Below are 24,442 nucleotides of genomic sequence, written 5' to 3' on the forward strand. Positions count from 1 at the left end.
TTAGAACTAATTATACACCTCCATATCAGTAGAGTCACCAGAGCTGATACTACTAATGGCACCTACTATAAAAGAGTTGAAAATCCATTTTGTAGATGGTTAAATAATACATTTGATTTGTGTTGAATCTTTTCACTTATTTTGTTTTTGTCAAGTTATACTGACAAAACAAACAATCTGTTTATTTATTTATTTTTTGTGTGTGAGTGTTTATACAGATTTGTAACACAATTTAATGTAAGAAGAGTATGCCATCAGCATAATGGTGCCAATGTAATATTTTGCCTGCATGTTACATAGTGAGAGATACAAAGACAAGGTGTTATTTTGACACTCTTACATTGACAATATCATACTCTGTATAACAAAGATAACATGATGTCATACATTTCTCAAGCTTATCAATAAATTACATCCAAATTTACAATTCACTGTAGAATATTAAACAATAAGTTACTAACTTCTTCAACATCAACATTTGAAAAACGGATAATAAACGCACTTTTAAAATAAATAGAAATCACACTATTAACTAACTATTAATTGATAACACAGCTATTAATCCCACACCATTCCAACATGCTTATTTTATATACCTGTTACATCAGCTAATTTAGACAACCTAGTCAGCTGATAATTTTACTTTTTTTTTTTTTTTTTTGTCTTCAGTCATTTGACTGGTTTGATGCAGCTCTCCAAGATTCCCTATCTAGTGCTAGTCGTTTCATTTCAGTATACCCTCTACATCCTACATCCCCAACAATTTGTTTTACATACTCCAAACGTGGCCTGCCTACACAATTTTTCCCTTCTACCTGTCCTTCCTATATTAAAGCGACTATTCCAGGATGCCTTAGTATGTGGCCTGTAAGTCTGTCTTCTTTTAACTATATTTTTCCAAATCCTACTTTCTTCATCTATTTGCCGCAATACCTCTTCATTTGTCACTTTATCCACCCATCTGATTTTTAACATTCTCCTATAGCACCACATTTCAAAAGCTTCTAATCTTTTCTTCTCAGATACTCAGATTGTCCAAGTTTCACTTCCATATAAAGCGACACTCCAAACATACACTTTCAAAAATCTTTTCCTGACATTTAAATTCATTTTTGATGTAAACAAATTATATTTCTTACTGAAGGCTCGTTTAGCTTGTGCTATTTGGCATTTTATATCGCTCCTGCTTCATCCATCTTTAGTAATTTTACTTCCCAAATAACAAAATTCTTGTACCTCCATAATCTTTTCTCCTCCTATTTTTACATTCAGTGGTCCACCTTTGTTATTTCTACTACATTTCATTACTTTTGTTTTGTTCTTGTTTATTTTCATGCGATAGTTTTTGCGTAGGACTTCATCTATGCCGTTCATTGTTTCTTCTAAATCCTTTTTACTCTCGGCTAGAATTACTATATCATCAGCAAATCGTAGCATCTTTATCTTTTCACCTTGTACTGTTACTCCGAATCTAAATTGTTCTTTAACATCATTAACTGCTAGTTCCATGTAAAGATTAAAAAGTAACGGCGATAGGGAACATCCTTGTCGGACTCCCTTTCTTATTAGGGCTTCTTTCTTATGTTCTTCAATTGTTATTGTTGCTGTTTGGTTCCTGTACATGTTAGCAATTGTTCTTCTATCTCTGTATTTGAACCCTAATTTTTTTTAAATGCTGAACATTTTATTCCAGTCTACGTTATCGAAAGCCTTTTCTAGGTCTATAAACGCCAAGTATGTTGGTTTGTTTTTCTTTAATCTTCCTTCTACTATTAATCTGAGGCCTAAAATTGCTTCCCTTGTCCCTATACTTTTCCTGAAACCAAATTGGTCTTCTCCTAACACTTCTTCCACTCTCCTCTCAATTCTTCTGTATAAAATTCTAGTTAAGATTTTTGATGCATGACTAGTTAAACTAATTGTTCTGTATTCTTCACATTTATCTGCCCCTGCTTTCTTTGGTATCATAACTATAACACTTTTTTTGAAGTCTGATGGAAATTCCCCATTTTCATAAATATTACACACCAGTTTGTATAATCTATCAATCGCTTTCTCACCTGCACTGCGCAGTAATTCTACAGGTATTCCGTCTATTCCAGGAGCCTTTCTGCCATTTAAATCTTTTAATGCTCTCTTAAATTCAGATCTCAGTATTGTTTCTCCCATTTCATCCTCCTCAACTTCCTCTTCTTCCTCTATAACACCATTTTCTAATTCATTTCCTCCGTATAACTCTTCAATATATTCCACCCATCTATCGACTTTACCTTTCGTATTATATATTGGTGTACCATCTTTGTTTAACACATTATTACATTTTAATTTATGTACCCCAAAATTTTCCTTAACTTTCCTGTATGCTCCGTCTATTTTACCAATGTTCATTTCTCTTTCCACTTCTGAACACTTTTCTTTAATCCACTCTTCTTTCACCAGTTTGCACTTCCTGTTTATAGCATTTCTTAATTGCCGATAGTTCCTTTTACTTTTTTCATCACTAGCATTCTTATATTTTCTACGTTCATCGATCAGCTGCAATATATCGTCTGAAACCCAAGGTTTTCTACCAGTTCTCTTTATTCCGCCTAAGTTTGCTTCTGCTGATTTAAGAATTTCCTTTTTAACATTCTCCCATTCTTCTTCTACATTTTCTACCTTATCTTTTTTACTCAGACCTCTTGCGATGTCCTCCTCAAAAATCTTCTTTACCTCCTCTTCCTCAAGCTTCTCTAAATTCCACCGATTCATCTGACACCTTTTCTTCAGGTTTTTAAACCCCAATCTACATTTCATTATCACCAAATTATGGTCGCTATCAATGTCTGCTCCAGGGTAAGTTTTGCAGTCAACGAGTTGATTTCTAAATCTTTGCTTAACCATGATATAATCTATCTGATACCTTGCAGTATCACCTGGCTTTTTCCAAGTGTATATTCTTCTATTATGATTTTTAAATTGGGTGTTGGCAATTACTAAATTATACTTCGTGCAAAACTCTATAAGTCGGTTCCCTCTTTCATTCCTTTTGCCCAGCCCGTATTCACCCACTATATTTCCTTCTTTGCCTTCTCCAATGCTTGCATTCCAATCTCCAACTATTATTAAATTTTCATCTCCTTTTACGTGTTTAATTGCTTCATCAATCTCTTCGTATACACACTCTACCTCATCATCATCATGGGCGCTTGTAGGCATATAGACGTTAACAATCGTTGTCGGTTTAGGTTTTGATTTTATCCTTATTACAATGATTCTATCGCTATGCGTTTTGAAATACTCCACTCTCCTCCCTATCTTCTTGTTCATCACGAAACCTACTCCTGCCTGCCCATTATTTGACGCTGAGTTAATTACTCTAAAATCACCTGACCAAAAGTCGCCTTCCTCTTCCCACCGAACCTCACTAATTCCTACTATATCCACATTTGTCCTACCCATTTCCCTTTTTAAATTTTCTAGCCTACCAACCTTTTTTAAGCTTCTAACATTCCACGCTCCGACTCGTAGAATGTTATTTTTTAATTTTCTGGTGACCCCTTCCTTAGTAGTCCCCACCCGGAGATCCGAACGGGGGACTATTTTACCTCCGGAATATTTTACCAAGGAAGGCGCCTCCATTATTGCTATGTGAAAATGCAGAGAGCCACATTTTCTTGGAAAAAAAGCAGCTGTAGTTTTCCATTGCTTTCAGCTGCGCAGTACTCAGAGGACTGAGTGATGTTGATACGGCCGTTTAAGTCGTCCTGACTCACGCCCCTAACAACTACTGAAAGAGCTGCTGCCCTCTTTCAGGAATCATTCCTTAGTCTGGCTCTCAACAGATACCTCTCCGATATGGTTGCACCTTCGGTCCAGCTACTCTGTATCCCTGAGCACTCAAGCCCCCTCACCAACGGCAAGGTCTCATGATTCATAGAGGAGGATAATTTTACTAAAGAATTAAATACAATAAAATATGCATAATGTAGGTTAATGACTTTAGACAATACATTGGAATTCTTTAAAAAAATCTTTAAAAATTTACAAAAAACAACTATTAATAGAAAATATGAACTAATACTCCTCAACCCACAATCATACAAAATTTTCTAGAAAGATTACTTTTGCTTTCAAAATCAAACAAAATTCATGAGACCATAACAAAATTTGAAGACGATATTTTATTTAAACAAATAATTAATAATTATCAAGATACCTAAACTGATTATCTCTCTCTCCAACCATTAACATTCATAACAACTGCGACTTCCTTACGTAACAGATCTGATTACTTTTATACAATGACGACCAGTTGTTATGATTTTAATATTTTATAACTTTTTAATTCATATATTTTAACTTTAATGTTTTTAAATTGTAAGAAAACTGTTTCCTGAAGATGGTCAAATGACCGAAAGTACTAGAGAAACACAAACAAATTGTTGGTAAGGTTGATTTTCATTTTATTTTTGTATAACCATAACAAAACACATAATGCCAAACACTGCATTTCAGACGAACACAAACTGTATTCTCTAAATCTTTATTGAACAAACTGGATGCTCATTTCCCAACTGTTTCAAGCACTATATATAATATCAGAATCAATCTTCACAAAATTCCTCTGAGACACACAGATCAAAAATATTATACTAATTCTTTATTCAGATCATAATTCAATTTTACATTACATAAATCATATCAGGAATGGTAACTAATCCACGAATAAAAAAAAAATCTTAACCTGAGCAGTAATGAAAAGTACAAAATTAATGAATAAAAAAGATAAACAAATAAAGTCTGTATCAATAATAATAAAAGGTGACAATAATAATTATTTTCAACAATAGTAATACAAATAAGAAAATAATAAATAAACAAAATTTACACAAAAGAGCAATTTTGAAGGCTTAATTGAGCCTTCAATATCTGAGCATATATTGTATATTTTTAAAAATATGCAGAAAGTAATGTTCATCTAATTACTATTATTAATTCTCAACAGAGTAATATTATTTTGTTAAAGTATAACTTTAAAAATAGCTTTAAATAAAATTTAAAATATACAAATAACTTTAATAAGTTGGTCATAAGATCTTTTAACATTAACATCTATACAGTAACCAATTATGCAATTTTTTATACATTCAACATAAAAGAAATGATTTCAACATGTTTTCAAAACATTAAGTTTACAAACATATTAAATTTGATGAAGACAATATAATAAACAAATAAAAAGAATATATCAAATAAATTCTTTAGTCACATAATAAAGGAGTTTCCTAATCACTTGAATGTGAACAATATAAACAACAGTGTCACTAAAAACGTCCTTCACTGACGAAGGAACCATTTGAATAATTTCAAATGTACTTTTAGAAATAACATTCACATATTTTGGAATTGAATTTTAAATATTTTCAAAGTGTCTTCATGTTTAATCATGCTGATCAATGAAAATTTTACTACCTGAAGCTTATTAAATTTAAAAAATGTTTTCATTAAATTAATTCATTCATTATAGAAAAATATAATGCCTGAACTTCATTTTAGATCAGGTTTTTGCTAATAGCATTTATTTATACCATATCAAACATAAAAATAGCAGGTAATGAAAAGCAGTAGGTGAAATTAACAACCCAGTTACCCGATTGTTATTAAATTTATTTTTTGTTCTTAATGAGAATGCATCCCATGAATAATGTTTATTGTATGTTCACACACACATTAATACTTGTACCAGTTTATGATTTATAATTAATATGTAAATAATTAACTTCATAAAAGTGATTATAACACTGGACTAAAAAAAAATATTTTTTTTGTTATACACATTAAATAATGTGTGTCTTATACTATTTTTTGCACTGATTTCAAATCTGTAAACCAAAATTAAATGAGGGAATGTTTTTTTTTAGTAATAGATTTAAAGCATAGCTAATTTTTTAAGGAATTATGTAATCTATAGTATGATATTACTTTACTTAATATCTGCTTTTCTTGAGTTTTCTCTTGTATTCAGCCCATGTAATGTCCTTTTTCAGCCTTCAGCAGTAATCAGTAAGCATATGTAGGCTCCATTTTCCATTGGAGTGTGATTCTATTATTGACATTGAAAGCATTCGCCATGCTTAGAGAAAACTCCAAATGTGAATGCAACATGTGTATTTTTAGAAACACATTACATCCGAGTCTTTTGTAGTTTTCAAGAAGTTCTCACCAATTCTATATGGTTCTCAGCCTTCTTTTCCCACAAATAACTTAACAGTGTTTTGAAGTGATACCTATACTACTTTTTTACATTCATTCAAACTCCTCTCAAAGTTTGAAATTTTTCTTTTTCAAGTTTATATATCTGTGTTCCAGTGAATTTTTCCTCTTTGATTTTTGCCTCACTGATCCTGGTCCTGGAAAACTTCCTCTTAAGGTATAAGAAACCTTGGCCATTATGAACCAGTACTTTGATGAAACTTTTCATCAAACAAGTTTTATGTGCAATGGTGAAAGAGATATATTTTTGGATTCACAAAAGCTTAACAAATAACATTTTTTGCCCAGTGCTTCCCTCTTCAAGCATTTTCAATATAAGTTTTTTTTAATATAATGGTTTTTCCTGTCTCTGCTGTCTCACTCACATAAGAAACAACAATGTTTAATATAATCAAGCTATGGTCCTAATAAATGGTCCTTTTAAACTGCATGTTTTTGTTAGAAATAGAACAGGTAACTTTTCACTTTGTGGAATAGGTCATATGGCTGAAGGAAGAATAGAATATGGTACAGATTTCTTGACTTTACATGTGATACCCTTTGATTTTTGTGATATAAAAATAACAAACTTTCAAGTGGATCTTAGCGCTTTCTCCATATGATAGATACAGCAAAAGGCATATGTCATGGGATCCCACTAAGCTACCTTCTCAGTAAAGTTATATAAGAATTACAGCAGTTTCGAAGGGCCCCAGACTTGTCTTGATCTCCTATTTTACATCCAAAACGGAGTTCATGTCATTTTTTAATCAAAGAAGTAATATTTCTTCTTTGAGAGTTAAAAGTTAATTCACCTTACACACGGCCAAGAATTGTAAGGATGAGTTATGCAACTTGAAGGCATTTTTATGTAAAATACTTACATAGACAAAAAAAATGTGTATGAAATACAACAAAACAATAGTCATCTATATCAGATAAAGTAGGAATGACTCAAAAGACTCACAATGGAATTCACAAGAAAGCCAAAAATGAAACTGATTCTCTGGTCTGGGTTTCCTACAGTAAAAATAATAATTATTGGAATGACTACATCAGTTATGATGTCATTTATTAGGGCTATTAATTAAATCATATTACCACGATAAATTTATTTTTCCTAGAAGGAATAAGTTATGGTAAACAGTTGATGGATCGATATCATTCTATGATGTAATACCATATTAGTCACATGGTCACTTCTCCAAATTATCCCAGTCTAAACAATTTATAAACATGGTTTGTTTGTAGATATCTTCAGACATCCATATTTTATCATTAATATAATCAGTTGCTTTGACTCTCAAGAAATTTTAAAAAGTTAAGTCCTTAGGACAAATTTTAAGGTCATATTTGGAATCAATGTCAAAAAATACATAAGTACGTTTAAGCAACCCCAAATTATTCTTCAGCTTATTTTTCCTGTAATTGGAAATTTTTCAGCAATTTCCTGTATTAGAAACATTATAGATTACACAATTGTTGCATAAAAATATAATTAACTAATAGAATTATTTTTTTATGTTTTTTTATTTTTTTATACATCTGTACAGAGCTTAAATTAGGTTTAGTCAGGTTTGGCATTTTTGGCATGTTACAAAATTGCTCACCATATTTCTACTAATAAGCTATTTGATTATGTGGTGATTTAATCATTTAAATAGCTGCAGACATATGCTATATTTATTTAATAACTTTTAGGGTTGTTGACTTTATGTTGTCATCTTGGTAGTAGTTTATTTTCTTCAATAAATTCTATTCCTTATAAAATACAAAAATTATTTTATTTTTAATCTACTCTAAAGTTTTTTGTATTAATAATACATCCACATTAAAGATTAATAATACACATATAAAATTTAGTGTTTAAATTTATTTAGTTAAAAATTGAAGAGTTTGTATTTATTTATTTTTTTTGTATATATAAGAACAGATATTTAAAACTGTATGTAACAATAAAAGTTTTTCTGTAATAAGGAAGACTCACTGAGTTTTTTTGTTGTTTAACTAGCTTAGAAGACAACAACAATAACTGCAGTTTATTATCATCAAATTAATAGGTTTCTAACACTTAATTTTTAATATTACATAAAGATTTAAATTTATTATTATCAAAAAAATAAAAATATTAAAATGAGAAGAATATGATTATAATATCTCAATTTTTTTAGTTTTTTCTCAATCTCACACAAGCAATTATTTGTTAATATACATTATAATATACTGTAGCATTATCCTTTTTCCACTATTTCCATGTTTTTTTTAAGAATGCTATTTTTTTTGTTTACCAGGTCTCTCGTTCTGACTGCCTCTTTTTCTATCTTACTATCTGCCTATCTGTCTGTCTGTCTTTCTGTCAGTCTATCAATCAATCTATCTCTTTTTCTGCTTGCTGCAGAATGTTGAGGCCTGTGGCTCTTCCTCCATCCAACCCATATGTACCATTGTCCTACAAATTCATATTTTACATTTATCCTTTTTATTTACATTATATAAATGTATTAAATGAATCAATAAATGTGATATACATATATTTACTTATATATGTATACATATTACATATGTATATATATATATAAAATAAATGAAAAAATTTATAATTAAAGATGAGATATTTACAATGAAAACATATTATAAATTGTTATTAATCACCTAAATAATATAAAATAAACAACCCTCTGCCTCCAAGTATCAATCGATGACTTTGTCCTTTATTTGTTTGGTGTGTCTTAAAAATACATATCTTTTTTTTAAGTATGATTGAATGTGTTAAGTTTCTTTGTTTTAATTGCTATCGTGTTGTGTTTTTCTTTGAATATTTTTAATATTCGTTGACCTCCTCTTTCATGACAATTACTGTACTTAAAATAAGAAAATAAATAAATTAAAAAATGTAATAAATATTTTAAAAACATTTCTTAAAATAATTACATTAATTAAATATATTGATTAAAATGATATTTAATAAAAGATGAGTGAATAACTAAAATACATTGTATAAAACTGTCGTAGCAGCTAAAATGTAATTTTGTGGCGCAGGCTGGATAATGGAGAGTTGACTTTAAAACCTACACCTCTTGATTAATCCATGGATAACAAGACGGAGTTTGAACGGTAAGACAAAAGGTAAATTAATAAATCAGCATTGCTGGAAATAAAGGGAAAAATTAAATTTTATTAAATAAAATACTGTTTAAAATAAAATTAATTAAATTAATTTTATTAAATATTACTGTGATAAAATAACAATGTTAAATATATAATAAAGAAAAATATTTATATAATTTGATTTTTTTGGTTTTTTGGTTATTTTTTTTAACAAAGGATGAAGCAAAAACAAATATAAAATTTGTAATTAAAAAAATTAATTCTGTATTTCAAACATTTTTTATGAGATTTTCACATTGAAATGAACTCCATATAAAAATATTATTATTATAAGTAATCATTTTTTAAAACAGCTGCATTTGAACACAAGTACTTTGATATTGCCTGCAGTAGGTTCCATGGAATATGCCACTTGATTATCTAAATGTACTCCTTAAACTATCGAAAAAGAGACAAACATTTATAATAAATTTTCACATGCTTAATGATTTAAGTACTCTCACAGGAGAAATATTATTTTTATTAGAGTAGGTGAACCATGACAAGAAACACTATTTGACACATAATGCATTAGTTGATACATCATAATCTCCTTTCTTTTACTTTTACCTGATTTGTCAGTATGTAACATGTTATGGAACTGCAAAAATCTATCAAAAATAGACTTTGCTACATCCAAGAACAGGATACAACAGGACTACAAAACAATAGCGAATACAACAAATTCTACTGGATAAACTGTAAGAGAGAACAAACAGTACCAGATGAAGCATTTATGTTTACTCTGTATCTGTTAAGATTCTTGTAATTTGATAAGTTTTGTCCTTGACAGTAGGAGATGAAAATTATTTAAAAGTTTATAAATTTAGAAGTGGCAACTGAATTAAATTTTTTGTAAATGCAATGATTTTAATAATTTCAAAACATTTTCAGTCTGCAATTATTTTTAGTGAATGATGTTATTTTCATTCTCACCCTGTTGTCGAGTGATGTTAATTAGAGACAGTACTCAATTTTTATAATTAGGCAGACACATATTTAGAATGTGTTTGAAAAATGGGTTAGATCTGATTAAATGGATCTGTTCATTAAGCATATTGTTGTTTGTATTTGTATGAGTTATATATATATAAAACAGTGTTCAAGTGTGTTAGAACGTCCTTCTTTTGTGTACATCTAGAATACTAATGTAGTCAATACTGGTGGATTTCTAATTTTTGTCTATGAGGTGGTTTGACAAATGTTGATACTATATTGCTGTGGAAGTGATTTAACTGTTTATTGTATGTACACATATTTAAAATTTTGTCTTATTTGACCAATATAGAATGCTGTGCAACAATCAGAATAGTTTATTACATATATTTTTTCCAGGGGCATTGTTTGTCACTGGAATATGTAGAAAACACTACCTATATTCCAATAATCATTATAGAATTATAAATACACACACTTTAAGCATTTTATATATAAATATATTTCTCTCTCACACTCTCTCTCTCTCTCTCTCTCTCTGTGTATGTGTGTACACGCGTGCATGCACATTTATGTTGTTTAATTTGACCAATATAGACCATTGTGCAACCACCTTCAAACATTAAGAACATTTAATAGCTCCCCTGGAGCGACATAGCCTTCATATGCCAACCTTTTAGTATAGAGAAAAATCAGAAAACCATGACTTTGATAGTAACCTTGTTACTTTACATAAACAGAAAAAAAGAGCACATCTTGGTACTCTTGATCATGAAACTCATAAATACACAAAAGCATTTAACAATGTTTCAAATGAACAGACACAACTCAAATCCAACATACTTTTCAAACATTTTATAAATATACATCTGCCTGACAAAAAAAAATTAAATTAAAATTTAAAAAGCCACAAGAATAAATGAAAAAATTTTGTTTGGATTGTGGTTTTAGAATTCTATAGTTTAAAATAACTAACGTGACAAAATATTCAAAAAGTGATTATTTTTTGTAATGCTTTTTCTATAGATTTTATTTCAATATTAGTAGTATCTCTTAAAAAAAATATATAGTTAATTTTTTTAAGTACAATTGTTTAATTTTTTGTGCTTAATCCTGACTTTACTTTTTTATTTTTTGTTAATTGTTATTTGATCTTTTTTGCAATATTATTTGTATGTTTGACCTTTTCTTTTTGTACATCTCTTAATTCTTCTCGTACATGCTTTTACTCCCTCTGGCAAATGCAATTGCTCTTCACCTTCTTATGGCCATAGTTATACTCTTATTAGTTTTTATTATCCTTCTTCTGCTTCAACTTCTTTTTCTTAATATTCTTATATTTCCTTTCTTCTACATTTCTTCTTCTTCTACTTCTCGTTATTATCATCATTTTTGTTTAATCTATTACAAAGTAATTTGTTTAATAAAGATTAATAATTATTATAATTTAATATTAATTATAATAATAAAATGATTAAATAAATGAATGTATAAAATCTACATTCTAGCAGTAGCATGAGATGACAAAAAACAAAGCAATGTAAGTATATGTGTTTTTAAAAATATTTTTTTAACTCACATTATTGTTTAAAAAAAGCACATTTAAAAGTTATACCTTAAATTTAATTAAAATTAAATCTAAGATTATTTTAAATGTGTTGCTGAGGAGGCTACGATTTATTTCTTTAATTGTGCCAGTTTCTCAATGTTGCCTGATTATTATCATTATTAATTATGTATTATTATTTAACATATCCATACTTTTAAATTGTATGTATCTGAATAAGTGTGCTATGCAATATTATTATATTATTTTTAGAATATATTTATTATTACATAAATATATATATATTCACAATTCTTGTTTATTATGTTTTACTTTTTGTTTTGTTTGTTAATGTGTGGTGTAGAAATAGTTTTAAAAAAATTGCATGCATTCTACAAATTATAGAGGTTGTTATATTATACCATATCTTACTATGTATATAACAAATGTACGTGTGTATTTATTACTTCTGTTACAAGGCAAAAGAGATTCATTACAATATAATGGTAAGATAGTCTAATTATGATATTTTTTTATACTATTTTGTGTGACCTATGATTAACTAATTAATTGTGTGTGTCATAAGTAATCGAGGTAAAAACAAATAAATCTAGTGGATTATATTTTTGTTGTAAGAAAACTACTTCATGGTTGCTTAGTATAAAGTTGTAGTCACTAAATGATAAATGTTAGTTTATCTATGAATAAAATTATACATTTTCAATATAAATATTCTATTTCTTACAAAATAAAGCTGTTTCATCCAATTAAAAATTAATTAAACACATTATGGATACAGCAAGATAGAACATGGTAATTTATTAATTATTATAGTTTTAAAAATCTAATAGCATAAAAAAATAATTTCAACAAAACAAATTACAGATTATAATAATGTTTTAATGTTAAATTATACAATATTTATCATTATTTTCGATTGCTCAAAATTTTTTTTTAATACTTCTTGTACAGTACAATTATTTTACTTCTTGATATCATGTTTATATGAAATAAAAATTAGTTTCAAAGGCCTTTAATGTAAGAAAAACTTATTTACAAGTTACTGTAATTTTTGCAGTAGAGAATACATAGTACAATTAGAAGATTATTTGAGTTGACTCACAATCTTTGTTATAAAAACATGAAAATCAAAGTAAATTCATATTTATTTTTAACTTGCAATAGCATCAATTTTTTTTTAATATTTTCTAGGAATATTTAAAAATACAATATCAAAAAATCTAAAATGAGAATCAGAATGATTAAATAGTAATTATTTACAATAAATAAAATTGTAATGGAGTAGGATTTTATTTTAGTAATTATCTTTTATTTCAGTAAATATTCTTTTCATACTGAAAACAAAAAGTTGCATTATCGTATTCTTTCTTCAAGAATACATATTACATTGCATTTATGCAAACAAACATTTTAAAATAGCCTCAGATAAAAACTATGGAGTTATTTAAAAAACATTAAAATCAAATACTGTGTTTACATAGCTGAAGTTTTATTATTAGAATATATTATACTACTGTTAGATTAGGCCTATATTTATTTGCATATCTTTTAATGTATTTATTTAAAAATTTCACTTAAAGATGAGTGCAGTTATTTCTTACTAAACCATGATGTAAAATTAATAGGCATGCAACTGTGTAAAAAATCTCAAAAACTGTAATAATAATTCAAAAAATGCTCATTGTATAAACCATTTTTATAGAAAAAAAATTAATTACACATTTTATAATAATTTTATATGAACTATGTCAATGAAAAATTTGTTTAGATTAAAAGATTTATGACTAGTTTTTCAACAAATCCATCTGTTGATCAGTAATAATTAATTTCTTTATTTTCATAAGTTAAAAATTAAAATACATTTAGTTTAAAATCTATAATTTTATGGTTGATGTTTTCAGGAACTTATTTCAACTGTATTATGTTTATGGTTGCTTCATCAGTTGTACTCACTGTGGTTGTACTCAATTACCATCACAGAACAGCAGATATCCATGAGATGCCACCATGGGTATGTATTATATATTAACAATATATGTTTATGTTATATGTTTATATATTTATGGTATGTTTTTTCATATCTCATAATGTTCAAGTGTATTAAGACGTGGTTTTTTTTTGTGTATGAGTTGGTGGATTTGTGTTAGAATCTATGAGAAAGTTACCAATTGTTGACACTATGATCTGTGGAGGGCTTTTCAATACTCATTACATCTTTCTTTAACATTGACTCCTGTCTGACCATTGAAGATGATTGATGTGCAATTTTCCAGTGCATTGTTTGCACCTACACATGACAAACCCTTTTTTTTTCTTATAAGCCTTTCCTCCCAAAGCCAGACCACATTTCTGCATAACCCAGCCTTGGGGAGGTGCCATAACCATTTGAGTGGCCATGCCAGGCCTGGCTATGCCATTCCCAGTAGCACCACCCAGACAGCCAGTACTAAGTCTTTACAACACCTGGTCTCTAGTTGGAAACCCTCAAAGGGGTCCTCCTACGAGGACTATGATCTTTTATTTCCCACCCTACTTCCCCAGGAATCCCCATTCACTTATCGGTGGTGGAACACCTAAGCATTCCACCACACCTAAACAGGGCTGTCCACCCAGTCCTACTCTATCCACCATTCTTCCCGAACAACATAATTAGCTATCTTCCACTTCCTCATTATATTGTCTGTCATTCTACTGATGAGATTCCAATTTTGTAGACCATGAAGCATGGCCTCAATTATATTATGGGAGTAACCTCCTCGATCACAGCATATACCTTCAATCTATGTACATCCCATCTGGAACAGTGGAAGATGATATGTTCCATGTATTCCTAACCCTACAGTATGAACATGTGGGGGACCTCCTTCTCTTCCTTTTGTACAGATATTCATTATAGAGGCCATGGCCTGACAAGAATTGCATTCATTCGACAATTCTCCATGTCTCCTTGCAAGCCATGGCTTTAACAGCGGGATGAGCCGTCTTGTCCATCCAGCAGTTTGAGCTGTAATCCACCTCTGTTGCCAGCACTCTTACCAATTTTCTCCTCATCTAGCACTTCGGGACTCCGGATGATCTTTCCACTACCCCCTCTGATAATAACTCCAGCGGCAGCGTTACTCCAATTATGAAAATTTCCTCAGTCGAGACCATCCTGTACGCACACGTCACTCCAATAGCAAGCAGTCTCTGCAATCTCGATAGTCTGCGCAGCGTCACCTATTTACCTAGGTCCTGCCTCCAGACCGGTACCGTATAAAGGGCTACGGATCTCACTACTGATGCAAATGCAAGCATCCTTCATTTGGACAAGGTCGACCCACCAGTCCTACACATCAGTCTAGAGACAGCCACCACAGTCCTTCTTGCTTTATCATCAGAATCGACAACATGCGGTTGGACAGATCTTTTATCGTCCAGCCAGACTCCAAGGTACTTGGCGTTGGCTATTGGTACCACTACCGTATCCTTAACCTGCAGCTTAATAGACCTTAACTTATGACGTCCTGCCATGACAACCAGTTTCATCTTTTCCGTCACCAGCTTTAGTCTCTTTGCGTCTAGCTAGTCATTCATGATCCGTATAGCCATGTTGCCTTTAGCCTTCACCTCCTTTTTCTGTCTTGCCAATAATTACCAAAGAGAGGTTGTCAGCAAAACCTGCACCATGTACTTCATCAGGCGACTCAATCGAGATCATCGTAGGCTATGTTCCATAGGACCAGTGCAAGCACTGAACCCTGTGGAACTCCACATTGCATCTCCACCACCACTATGTTTGTTTCTTCAGCAGATTCCACCATTGTTCTCCCTCGTAAGTAATATTGTAATAACCTCAGCAAGTATGAACTTATGTTCATACTCGCTGTATATGTTCATACTCAACTCTCATATGATCCACCCGAACAGCATTGATTTGATCGCATTACTGATGTCCAGCAACATTAGCGCCGGGATGGACCTTGTATCCCAACTACCACTCACTGCCTCGTCCACCAGCCTCATAATCCTATTGATTGCCATGGTCGTGATGAGTCCGCTGCAAAAACCAAATTGATATTGACTGAGCCCCTCACCACAATTGCCTTCTTTCAAAAGCCTTGTCAATTGACTTCTTTCAAAAGCCTTGCTGTGCCACCAATCTCTCAAAAGATTTGCCCATGCAACTAAGTAGACATAAAGGCCTACACCCTGAGGGGTCATCATATTCTTTACCACCTTTCTTGAGGAGATCAAGGCCCTCTTATCGCTTTTATCTTGAGGATGGAAGAGGGCTACTTTCATCCTTGAGGCAGAGTTTTCTCCAACAGGACGCCATTGAAGGTAGAGAGAATCTGACTCAGGATAATCTCCACCATCACTGCGACTACCTTGTCCAGGATCCCATCTAGTCCTGGACTTTTCTTTCTCCATAGTCTTGTTGCCGCATGCAATAATTCCTCTTTGGTAAACAGCAGGATATCCGCCGCTGCCAGCTCTTCACTAAGCTTCTGTTGCATCCTGGGAAACAGTAACGTAACACATTTCCCCAGGAGCTCCCTTGTCGGTGCGGGTAATGCCCTGCCAAACCTGCCGGTTATGATCCAAAAGCTATCACTCCAGATGGCATTGTTGAGGTGGCTGCACAACTCCTGTCATTTCTCACGCTTACTATTCATTATTGTATGCCAGTATTATTTCCTTTCCATCTACTATAATCTCCTGGCTTTGAATATCTTCTCAAGCACTCCCATCCTATTGGCTCTTTGTAAGCACCTCCGGCCTCTCATGCACAACACCCTCGTCTCAGATACCCAGTTCGACCATCAGAACACTCTTTTCTTGGAAAGACTCCTGTTTTCCAGAGACTCCTCACACACCTTTGTTAACTCCTCCATAAGAAACTCCGGTGATATTCTGTGTAGGAGGCCTATCCGCTTCTGCCCTATAGCATTTACTCTAGTCAGCCCAACTTCATTGACAATCTTCCTTGAAGATTCTTCAACCACGATTCTTCAGGCACCCAAAACAGATTGCCTCATGCTAAGCGTTTCTTCTTGGAGAACCCCAAGATCCCGTAAATTGGGCCAACCTTGGGGAAACAAATGTAAGATCAATGTAGGAAGACCTCTTACCTCTCACCAGGGTTGGTAACCTACCATCACTCAGACTGATAAGTCCCAAACTGGCCATCATCTCTTCAAGGAGCCTTCTTCTCACATCTGTAATCTGGTAATCCCACGCTACATTTTCCCATTAAAATCACCAGCGTTATACGTTTCTTATGGCATGTATTCTTACCCGGCTCATATTATTAAGAGTAGTCTTAAACTTATCAAAGGTGCAATTCGGCAATATATGTACACTGCAGACTGTAATATCCGTAGTCTCCACCAATACAAACCGATGGGTTTGTATGTGGAACAGGCGATGGCTTGTTCCACTTTGCAAAAGGGGCATACTCTTATTCAGTTTATATAATGCAGTTCCCTGCAGGTCATCCTTAAGCCACCCATCCTCCTCCAGTTTCTTCAAGTTGGGTTCTGCGATAATTGAGACTTCTGTCCCTTTCCGCCTTGCAATTTCAATAATAGTCATGCAAGGCCGCACAACTTAAAAGAACTTAACCATTCTTCTTCTGACATTGACCACTTCCTGTCCTGTTACTGGTCTCGCCACATGGCTCTGTGTCCCTCTATACCACAGTTGATCGACCTGTCAGGTCCAATGCATTTAGATGCCACATGCTCCACCTCCTGGCATTTGAAGCACCTCAGCTCATCCATCCTCATCATAACTCAGCACAGGACCCAACCAACCCTGACCCTCTCTTTGGCTGCTACTCATGCAGCTACCACTGCATGCATGGCCACCATGGCATTATGTGTTCTGCCAAATGCAGGATGCAGGGATGTGACCTTCATATCAGCCTTCTTGTCCTTAACAGAGGCCCTGATCACTACTAACAACGCTGTTTCATTCATGTCATCTTCCAGGTCCTTCACATGGAGATGCACCATTTTACTCCCAACCTGCTTATTTTTTTAACAGTCACCCCTTGTAATTTTCTTTTAATATTTTGTTGAACTGCTTTTAAATCCTGTATCTTTCCCTTCACCTTAATAAGGATAGCTTTTCCTGTTCTCATCTTACTAGAGAGAATCTCTCATATATCCTCCTGTTTAACCTCACCTTTAACCTTTTTCACTAAGTCAGCATAGGAGGTTCACTCTGCTTTCAACATAATAGTGCCTGATGCCTCCATACCCACCCAGTCACCCCCTTCTTGGCCTCCTTGGATTCATCCACATGAATGAATGAAAGCCAGAGATGTTACCAAATCCACCTCTTATGATAGCCATAACTTTTATAATACAACATATTTTATATTTTGTACAATAAAATTAGTTAGTCATTTCAATGGGTAGTTTCAATTATATTTCAAACTTACATATTTCATTAAAATAAAATAAAAAGATTTACGGAATTCACCGAATTATTGTTTTTTAAAATTCCCTTATTTATCTAACTATTTAGTTTCATATTCTATTTTCAGAATAAAAGGACAAGGATGAGATTTGAACACCAATACGGGAGATTTTAAAATTACATGAACTTGTCATGTGTGTCAAAAACTAAAATGTCATCCACCCTCTGTTTTCACAATACCATAATACCATCTCACAATCATACTAAAATAGTTACCATAATCTTTTTAAAAAGCAGTGACATTTCAAAAAATGTTTAAACTCCTCATTTCCCTGCTTGTTTAGTTTCCTCAATGCACAGTTACTTTTTTTAATATTATTACTAAAGATATTAGTATGCTGAAATATTCATCTAATGTAAGATGAACTACTTGGAACATGACTTCATCCATCTTTATCAGAAGATTATATAACTTCTTAACTAAATTTTTTTCAAACATTTAGCTATTTAGTTTAAACAATGCAAAGGAATTAATATATATTTTATGAATTTTAAAAATTGCACTGTTACAACAGAGATTTTTTAATAGAAGTTGTAGTTGTAGCAAAATAATAGTTTACTAATATAATTAAATTATTTTTTTTTATTTATTTTTTTTTTAGCAATCTGGTTTTGCAGTTAAAGCTTTACATTTTAGTTTATTCTTTTGGTAGCAAGAACAGATATTTTTCTGTTCTATTATGCTCTACAGAGAGGCAAAACTTCCTTCTGTCTAATGTTTTCTTCTTTTTTATATTAGTACTTTTTTTTTAATTTACTACATAAGCTTGAAGGTATTATTCAAAAACATAGTATAGGTTATTTATAAAATATGAAAAATCAAAATTGTACCATATGTTTTAAAAGTATTATCTAATCAATTTTAGTTTAATAACTGTAATTTGATATGTGTAATGGATTTAAATGAATATTACTATACCAAGAAGTGTTTCTTTGACACCTCTCTATGAGATGGAATATCCATGTAATTGATTAAAATGGTGAAAACTTCTTCTTTGATAAACATCAGTCCAATTTATAAATATTCTTGCTATTCATGTTACCTGTCTAATACTATATCACTTGATAAAACAAAACTATATCAGTAAATGTAATGCATCAATTAACCACAAATATGTTTTTTAGGTGAAGAGTCTATTTCTTCAATGGTTGCCTTGGATCCTGGGATTGAATCGGCCTGGAAAGAAGATAACAAGAAAGACAATTCTTATGAGTAATCGTATGAAGGAACTTGAGCTCAAAGAACGTTCCTCCAAAAGCCTTCTGGCAAATGTTCTAGACATTGATGATGATTTTCGACATTGTACGACAGCAAATAGTAGTTTTATGCGTTCGGGGGGAATCTCATTGGATGATTCTGGACCATGTACAATGGCTCAACGTGAGCTTCAGCTTATTCTTCGGGAACTTCAGTTTATCACAAACAGAATGAAAAAAGCAGATGAAGAGGCAGAAATAATTAGCGACTGGAAATTTGCTGCGATGGTTGTCGATAGGTTTTGTCTTATTGTGTTTACATTATTCACAATCATCGCAACAGTCGCCGTCCTTCTATCAGCACCACATATTATTGTACAGTGAAGTTTTCATTAGTAAGGGTTTGAAATATGTGTAATATGTGTTCGATCATAACCATTGAAAGCAATTTTACACTCAGTGTAACATTGCTATCTATAGTGATAGTCAGTGAATGGAAACAACAGAGGATTTGGTGTTATTTGAGAATATTTTTAGAAAAATAAAATTGTTTTTAAGATTCAAAAGTAAATAAATATTTATTAATATTAAACAGCAAATTAATTTTATATTAATTGAGGTGGTTGAGTTTATTTTTTTTTTAATCTTCAAAATTTTCCTGTAATGATGGTAAAAATATAAGAAATGAAAAGGAAAAAACATATGAAAATATTATATAAAGTATATTTATACTGTAATATAAATATAATTTTTAATATTATAACAAAATATAATTTTATATATAATATATATTGTATTTCATATATAATACTTTGATGTTCTAAAATGTCATTTGTAATGTTATATATAAAATTAATAAAAGATTTTTCTGAATAGAAAAATAAAATTTAAAGCCAATTTTGCCAAATGTTGCACATTTTGATACTGAATGTAACAAACTATTACCAGAGCCTGACAGTGGGAAATAAAACATCATATAATAATGATTAAGTATATTCTTGTTTTTTGGATGTTCCAGCTGTACTCCATGCACTTATTTCTCTAATCAAATTAATGAATAATGTTATATAAATATGGGTCCTGAAACAAACATTTTTCACATTATGATAAATATCAGTCTGGTTTTTCATCCTCAAAGGTAAAATATATTCATTAAACGGCATGAAAAAATATGATAACAGTTTAAAATTGTTAAAAATTATACACAGCTCACTTTATAATTGATGGAACTATTATTCTAAATACTTTCTGACCAAATTATCAGTCTCTTACACAGATAGTGAAGTTTCCAGTAGTATTAGTAAAACATTATTAAAACTTTGGATAGTGCTACCAGAAACTCCTTTTAAAAAAGTCTATATTCTAATAATTAGTCTAGAAAGAGCTTTGGAAGAGTAGCTCAATTAATTTAAAAATTGGTTGTTATAACTTTTAATAATTTTTAAGTTAAATTATGTGATAAAGATTTTATATGGAAGACAATTACAGACATTATTAGAGATTTGATACAATTTTACCAGAAGAATTCCAAGAAAATCCTTATGAGAAAATCAGATAAAAAATTTATAAAAAAACTGAAAAAAACATTAATTTTTCAAATTTGTTTTGGGAAAATATTCACCATAAACTTTAAAAAGCATTTAATTTAAATGTGTATGTGTTATAATTAAATTACTTTAAATTTTGCGGAAATTATACTTCCAAAAGATTAATGGCACTAATGAGTGCAACTCTTCACTAAGTAGTTCCTTAATTAACTTGAAAAGATCTGGAAAAACTTAATTTGAAAGTGAGTTGTCAATAACTTTTAATATTTAAAAAAAGTGTTGTAATATTTCATACTGACCAACAAATAAATTTATACCTAAAATTACTAGGACAGCTTCATAAACTCAACAACTTATATTTATGTGGGTAGGCCAAAAAGTAAAAATCTTTGATCGGCTTAACTTAAAAATAAATTATTCAAGTAAAATTCTTAATTACATTTAGTAGAGGGAGTACCATTTTGTACTTCTATGAAGTACAGCAACCGATTGAAACATAATATACTTAATTTAAGCTGAAATAAAATAAAAATATGATGTAATAAAAGATTTAATACAAATAAATTTGATCACACACACACACACACACACACACACACACACACACACACACACACACACACACACACACACACACACACACACACACACACACACACACACACACACACACACACACACGCACACGCACACACACACACACACACACACACACACACACACACACACACACACACACACACACACACACACACACACACACACACACACACACACACACACACACACACACACACACACACACACACACACACACACACACACACATATGTGTAAATTGTAATTTGAATACAAAGTGCTCATCAGAATATTATAACCATATAATAGTTCAAAACTTCAGTTTTGTTGTCATATATATCTGTTTTAAAATTATTTAATGTCTGCTCTCTCCAGTTATGATTAGTAGATTTTTATTTACGTTGAAATAAGTGTCTTTCAGGTTCATTATTCGATTTTTAATGAAACAACTGTTGCTAATCTACCTAAACTTCTTTAAGTATTTTCATATCAGAAATTCCATGACAATATTACAATTCATGACAAAAACATAAAGTAATTCTAAAGTAAAAGTGAAAAAAATATCAATTTTGTTGTAGCCATGTCTTAAAAGTTCTCTATTGCTGTTGACAGTAATACTACAGTCTTACAGTAATACTACGAATTAAGCAGAAAGTGAGAGGCCAGACAGAAAGGTATGAAAGGTTATAGAAGTTATCATGAATGATGCAGTAAATGTTTTTATGATCAAGATTTCACAGAAGCTTGAAAGGTATCAGAAGTACCACTACTTTGCTGGAATCAGATCATACAAGGATAAATATTTTAATTCATTTTCAGTTTTAATCCAACAATAACAAAAATAATTACAATTCTTTATTTCCTGTTTTATGCTTTACGAAGAATTCAAGATTTACAACACAACAATATACAAACAAGATTTCTTGTATTTTGAACATAAAATAAGTAATTAGATATCCCTATTCCATCACATATAAATGAAAATACGTTGTGTTGTACTATACTTCCTTATTCTCCTACATTCACATGGGAATTAAAAAAAAATTATTCTAATTGTTAAAAACAGAAAAGAAAATAAAGTCACTGAAATGCAAAAATACAGTGGAAAAAGTGTTCATATATATAAATCATTCTAAAGGTGATGGAAAAAGTATGTCTAATATGTAGATAAATTATCATGCGCATCTTTTCTTTATTTAATAATTTTCAGATAAATGAATCCACTTTTTCAAGCAGTAAAATATGAGGAATTTATTCTAAACTTTCTGTTCATTCAGTATTTTTCCAATGAATAATTTAATTTTTCATCAGTAGTTCTTTTGCAAATACCAATATGTTTTTTAAAAAACATACATGATGTTTTGAAATTAAAAATTAAAATTTTTATTTAAAATTCTGTAGTACTAGGTTAATTTTTTTTAATTTAAAGATGTGTTTTGATCCTTCAGTTTTGAAATTTAATCTAATCTGTATCTAATCATTGTAGTTCCTTAAAAATTAAGATAACTTGAAGATGAAAAAATTTCTTAGTTGGTAAATTCTCTCCATATTTTTGGAAATAAAATTACAATATACATATATATAAAACTTTAACTTCATTTTAGGCAACCTCCTAACTTTCCTTACCCAATCCCATCCATAATAGATTAAAAGCACCTTCAATCTAATAAAGAAATAATTTGGAACAATACAATTCAAGAGATTCTTTGTACATTGTCTAGTTTAACTGGAAAATCATTAAAATAAACTTCCAAAAATGAATTTCTAAAATATAATCAAAGAATTATTTACAGAAGCACAATTTTGAAATCATAACCAGAAGTCTTCCTAAATATTAAATAATAAGATTTTCCAAATCTTACTTTTAAACTTATTGAACTTCAAAATGGATTAAAATTTTCTAATATATTTATTACTTGAAATAGTAATAAAATAATAATAACAGTAATAATAATAATAATAATAATAATAATCATAATGGGAGCAAGTGAGAAAGATGTGGACTTAGAGAGGAGTAACAGAGTTGCCCTGCATTTCTTGATGCTCTGGGAAAAATATCATTTTGTATGTCATTGGAGTTAAATGATGTGATAGCAGGTCTTTATGTTACAATTCAGAAATCTGTTGAACTTAATAACTGTCAGATTATAATGAAATATGTAACATCTGTTACACTGCCTGAAACAGCTATGGAGCTGATGCATGAAAATCTGTGTACTGTAAAATGTAAAAATTGCTATACCTTAGATATTTAAAAAGTCAACTAATCAACTAACTACAAGTTGAAGTGTCTACCATGATAAAAATAATAATTTTTTTCTAATCAGTTCATGACCTCAGCAACTGAATCAAAATCGTTCATTAATAAACAAAACAGTCACTTTTTGAAATCTTTTATGATCAGTCAATTTTTTCACTATTCTACAAATTGTGATTCTAAAATGAAATATTTTTTTTAAAAATGACCTAGGAGTTTGATCAAAAGCATGTCTCTTGAATGGATCCTAAAATTACCACTCAACTAAAATTCCAAATTACCACTCATTAAAAAACAGATAAAATATAAAATTCATAAGAAGAGTGAACAAAGAAAAAATGAATATTACAAGAAATTATTATTGGGTCATAATTCTTTAACTTCGGGAAAAATACATTGTGAAAATGATACATTATTGGAAAATAAAGCTTAATGAATTATAATAGTAATTTCAGTTCACTTAAACTCTGCTGTTTAAATTTATATAATTCAACTTTACTAGAAATTCAG

The 24,442-nt window shown here is 30.6% G+C and overlaps 2 protein-coding genes across 5 annotated transcripts in view; both read left to right on the forward strand.

The window, feature by feature from the left end:
• The window catches only part of nAChRalpha6 (nicotinic acetylcholine receptor alpha6), a 387,283-nt gene extending 367,063 nt beyond the window's left edge, over positions 1–20,220 (forward strand). For all 4 annotated transcript variants that reach the window (XM_075359830.1, XM_075359828.1, XM_075359827.1 and 1 more), the window contains 2 exons: positions 13,786–13,895; positions 19,478–20,220. In XM_075359830.1, the coding sequence (XP_075215945.1) occupies positions 13,786–13,895; positions 19,478–19,933 (566 nt within the window). In that variant the 3' untranslated portion in view covers positions 19,934–20,220. The remainder of the gene's footprint in view (positions 1–13,785; positions 13,896–19,477) is intronic.
• A 3,521-nt stretch (positions 20,221–23,741) lies between these two features.
• Positions 23,742–24,442, forward strand: part of LOC142321130 (uncharacterized) — a 93,064-nt gene continuing 92,363 nt past the window's right edge. The window contains exon 1 of the mRNA XM_075359123.1: positions 23,742–23,889. Coding sequence (XP_075215238.1) covers positions 23,742–23,889 — 148 coding nt within the window. The remainder of the gene's footprint in view (positions 23,890–24,442) is intronic.

Source organism: Lycorma delicatula, chromosome 3 (genome assembly GCF_047948215.1).
Source record: "Lycorma delicatula isolate Av1 chromosome 3, ASM4794821v1, whole genome shotgun sequence".
In the NCBI taxonomy this organism is placed as follows: Eukaryota; Metazoa; Arthropoda; class Insecta; order Hemiptera; family Fulgoridae; genus Lycorma; species Lycorma delicatula.